Here is a 4,207-nt window from a genome sequence, read left to right as displayed (position 1 = left end):
GCGCGGAGGGAGGGGCGGGGGCTGCCGAGCCGCTCGCAGCAGAGGCACACGGTGATCGCCGCGGCCTCCGCCGCCGTGGCGGCCTTTGCTGACAAGATGGCGTCTGGCGTTCCGGCTTCGTAGCACTGAGCAGGGGAAGACGGAAGGCGGCGCAAAAGGCGGTGCGGTGGGGCGGCAAAGTGAGCTTAGACAGGTACGCAGGCAGATGAGGACCGAGCGGCTGCATCGAAGCTGCGCCACGCGTGCCCTTGTCAGTTTGGCAGAGGTCCCAACCCTGCAGGCTCGCGCCAGCGGCGTCGGGTGGGCGGCGAAGCACCACCCGGCTGGCGGCCCCGCACCTGATTCAGCTGCCTCTCCGCCTCCGCGCCGAGCCACTGCAGCGCCCCCGGGTGCCGGAAGCCGCAAGACTGCGCCGCGGACGCCGCTGCGGACAGGGCGGCGGGGGGGACCTCGCCCCGCAGCTGCCGGCTGCGCTGCAAGAGCGCCAGCAGCAGCATGGACTCCACGGGCTGCGCGGCCCCCAACCGTTGCTCCTGCCCCTGCTCCCGCTGCTGTTCCTGCTGCTGCTCCTGCTGCTGCTCCTGCTGCTGCTCCTGCTGCTGCTCATCCTCGGATAACAACCCCCCGGCTGCGCCCTCGTCCTCCTCCCGGCGCCGCCGCTCGTAATCCATCTGCAACTGCAGCAGCTGCGCCTCAGCTGCGCGGTACGCGTCCCGTCCGCCCTCCGCCTCCGCCCCGCCGCCGCAGCTGGCGGCGGCGCCGCCTTCCCTTGAAGCCGCGGCGCCGCGGCCGGCGCCGGCGCCGGCATGCTGGGGGCTGGGGACGGGCGCTTCTGTAATCGCGCGCAGGCGCTGCAGCGCGTAAGAAACTGCGGCGGCCTTCAGCCGCGGCGCGAGCGGCAGCACGAGCTCCGCTAGGGCCTGCGCCGAGCGCGCCCGGCTGATCGCGGGCAGGAGGCCGCGGAACTCCTCCTGCCAGTAGCGCTCCCTGTTCAGTTGCCGCCGCCGCGGCGACCGGCGGCCCGGCTCGAAGGCGCGCGGGCCGCGCGGCTCCGACAGTTCAAGCGGCTCCGGCGCCGCCGGGGCGAGGGGCGGGGCCGGCGCCGGCGGGGCCGGCGGGTGCCTCAGCTGCAGCTGCCGCTCGAGCTGCTCCTGCAGCTGCCGGTGCCACTGCAGCTGCCGGCGGCGCTCCTCAACAAACGCCTGGAGCGGCAGCACGGCGGTTGCGACGCCGCGCTCGGGCGCCGCGGCCGCAGCGCCCGCTGCGAGGTTGAGCTGCTGCGTTTGGCCGGGCGGTGGCGCGTCGGCCGCCGCGTCACGGGAGATCAGCCATGTGACCTCGAACTCGTGGCCGTTCGGCAGCACGACCGAGAGCGGCAGATGGCCCCAGTCGTTTGAAGCAGCGGCCGCCGGCACTGGCGGCACGACGTCCTCGGCGCGTGCAATGGTGCCCCATCGCAGCGCGTGCAGGCGCGTTATATGTCTCCCAGATAGGTCTGCCGTTGATACAGGCCGCATGGCTTCATAAGTCGCGGGTGCGGCGAGGCCGGGACTGCCATGCCGCAATGGGCGGCCTGGTCTGCCTGCCGGCCACGCAGACATGTTAAGTCTGATATAACCAAGGCTATATGGATGCCATAACTGATGTTGGGTGATATTTGTGGTCAGATCACAAGGTGGCACTGGTTGCCATCCTGGACGCAGTCAGAAGGTATGAAAGTGAGGCGTTTCAGGGCGCTGTAATAATGGGATTGATGGGCGCACCGCCTGTACTGGTACCGTATGGCAGATAAACTCAAATTCAACGGCCACCTCATCCAGCCTCATCAGCCAGGCTCGAGCCACCACGCTTCACAACTCAAGTGGCAGACAAGTGTGCTACAGCAAAGCCATTGGCGCAGTCATGATGGATTTTGATCTGCCTGTACAACTAATCACAACACTGAGCACCGCAGACCCTCCTGGAGCAGGGTTGATGCGGGGTCCTGGGACGTTCAAGTCGCAACCCCCTTGCTCGCCCAAGCCCACCCCCGCCCCCCCACACCCCCGTCCGCACCATTGCAGTGCCAGCCAAACAGCAGCCCCAACACGCGCTTGACTTGAATTTGAAAATTCCATATCCACTTCAGCCTGTGCGTCACGAACGTCCTGTGCGGGGTACTCTCACACACACGATTCTGCGAGATGCACACACTGCGTGCATCTGCAAGCTTGGGCACTGCCTTGGCCCAGGGGTACGAGCGCCAAGCTGATATCTTCATGATGCCTTTGTTGGGTTCACAGGAGAAATTGCACTATTTATTGTGGCCTCGGCAGGTTGACATGTCGTGCTTGCCAGCCCGGCATGCCTCCTTGGTATGTACGCATTCGCGGGAGCCTGTTGGGGCGGGCGCCGGCGACGTTGCAACCTCTTTGGGTGCCCTTCACCAACACCAACGACAGGATTGGTCGATCGACCACCGATGGAACCCATGCAGCAAGTTGTAAGACGAGAAAGGGAAAGATTTGTCTGCATGGCGCTCAGCAAAGCGGCAGTGTGGGGCCCTGGGGCACTGGACAGATGACCACATGATGGCCCTGCGACAAACCTCTAGGCCCTACATGGCAAGTCACCGCTCCAAGTCAGCTCGACGCTTTATGGTGACATCATCAGCCTCGCGTTTGAGAGCTGCGGCTGCCCCAAATCCCATCAACACTAGCCCGCATGCGCAACAGAAGCAGTGCAAGCCTGGAACTGCGCTGGCAACTCGAAACCAAAACGTGTGCCCTGCTGGCGTGCCGCTGACACACGGCGCATCTCCAGCCCTGCGACCCCGACCCACAGCCTCCGCGCATAGCGATGTCACATGCGGAGCGGCAGCGTCCCTGGGGCTGCATGTGGCCGCCGCCCGCCCGTGTGTTGTTCGTGTCACCGCGTCACCCGTCACCCGTCGGTCACCCTCACATGTAGGTGCCCCCGTTGACCTCCAACACCTGCCCGGTGACGAACGAGCTCCACTCGCTCGCGAAAAACAGCACCGCCCCCGCTGCGTCGCGTGCGCTGCCGATGCGGCGCAGCGGCGCCGCCATCTCCGCCAGCTGGCGCATGCTGTCGGCGCCGGGGATGCCCAGCTTGACGGCCTGGCCGCCGACCGTGATGGACTCGCCGCCCTCCTGTCCGTTTGCGAAGATGGGTGAGTGTTTGCGTTCAAGTCGATTGACTTGACTGATTGCTGCGGGCGATTGCTTAATTGATCATTTGGCGCATCGACAGGCTGGAATTCAAGACAACGGTTTGCGTCTTGGTTGGTGTGCAAGCGCCGCTACATGTAAGAGCAGGGAGCGACGCCCATGCACAGGCGGACAGCGGCGCCGCCGCGGGTGGGGCCCCGATGGCAACCGCGCGGCCGCAAACCTTGGGGCGGGTGAGGCGGGTGTCGATCAGGCCAAAAGCGATGGCGTTGGCCCGGATGTTGAACTGCCCCCACTCCTGCGCAGTGGGCAGTGGAGATAGGCGATGGGTCGCAAGGGCGGGCGCATGCTTCCGGCGCACACGGCACATTGACGTTGGCACTGCCTGTCATAGTGACCTCTCCCCTGCTTTGCACGACCAGGAGCGGGGGCCGCCCAGCCGCACGCCGCGGCGTGGCAGGCGCCGGGCAGCGCCAGGCAGCCAGGCGCCGGGGAGCGCCCAGCATCTAGGTGCTGGGCGGCAGCGCCGGCGTGGGGCTGATACAGAGGCGGCGCAGTGTGCGCCCCGGCTCAGAGCAGTGCCGCGCTGCCTTACCTTGGCCACTGTCTTGGTGAGCCCGACCACCGCCGCCTTGGCCGCCGCATAGTTGGCCTGGCCTACGCAGGCAGCATTAGGGTGGGGCGCGTGCACAGACGGGGCCGAAATCAGGCGCGGTGCGAGCGGCACGGCGGGCGCACGCCGCGGCGGGGCGGACGGCCAACAAAGCAGGGCGCCTTTGCCGGCACGCCACTGCCCGGCCGGTATCAGATAGAAGCAGCGTGCGGCCACCCCAACGGCACGGAGCGTCTCCAATCAGACATTCCTCAGCGGGAGCAGCAGACGATTTCAGGCCAGCACTGCCACTCGCCCATCCCACTCATGCTCGCACCCGCGTTTCCATGGGTCCCTGTGGTGCTGCTGATGTTGATGACACTCCGCGGCGCCGCCGCGCCGCCCGCATCCATCTCGGACTTTGCGGCGTCGCGCATCAGGGGAG

The 4,207-nt window shown here is 66.9% G+C and overlaps 2 protein-coding genes across 2 annotated transcripts in view; both read right to left on the bottom strand.

Annotated features, from left to right (window-relative positions):
• Positions 1 to 1,517, bottom strand: part of MNEG_13210 (hypothetical protein) — a gene marked incomplete at both ends in the record, with an annotated part of 3,623 nt that extends 2,106 nt beyond the window's left edge. The window contains one exon of the mRNA XM_014038319.1: positions 339 to 1,517. Within this exon, the coding sequence (XP_013893773.1) occupies positions 339 to 1,517 (1,179 nt within the window). The remainder of the gene's footprint in view (positions 1 to 338) is intronic.
• A 1,422-nt stretch (positions 1,518 to 2,939) lies between these two features.
• On the bottom strand, positions 2,940 to 4,199 carry MNEG_13209 (short-chain dehydrogenase/reductase; the record flags this gene model as incomplete). Its single annotated transcript, XM_014038318.1, has 4 exons — positions 2,940 to 3,152; positions 3,394 to 3,468; positions 3,766 to 3,827; positions 4,100 to 4,199. The coding sequence occupies 4 exons, from the start codon at positions 4,197 to 4,199 to the stop codon at positions 2,940 to 2,942; spliced, it is 450 nt and encodes a 149-aa protein (XP_013893772.1).
• Positions 4,200 to 4,207: the final 8 nt, after the last annotated feature.

The sequence above is a fragment of the Monoraphidium neglectum genome (assembly GCF_000611645.1).
Source record: "Monoraphidium neglectum strain SAG 48.87 unplaced genomic scaffold scaffold03691, whole genome shotgun sequence".
Lineage (NCBI taxonomy): Eukaryota > Viridiplantae > Chlorophyta > Chlorophyceae > Sphaeropleales > Selenastraceae > Monoraphidium > Monoraphidium neglectum.
The sequence above is the reverse complement of the archived record's forward strand: the minus strand, read 5'-3'. Positions and strand labels throughout refer to the sequence as shown.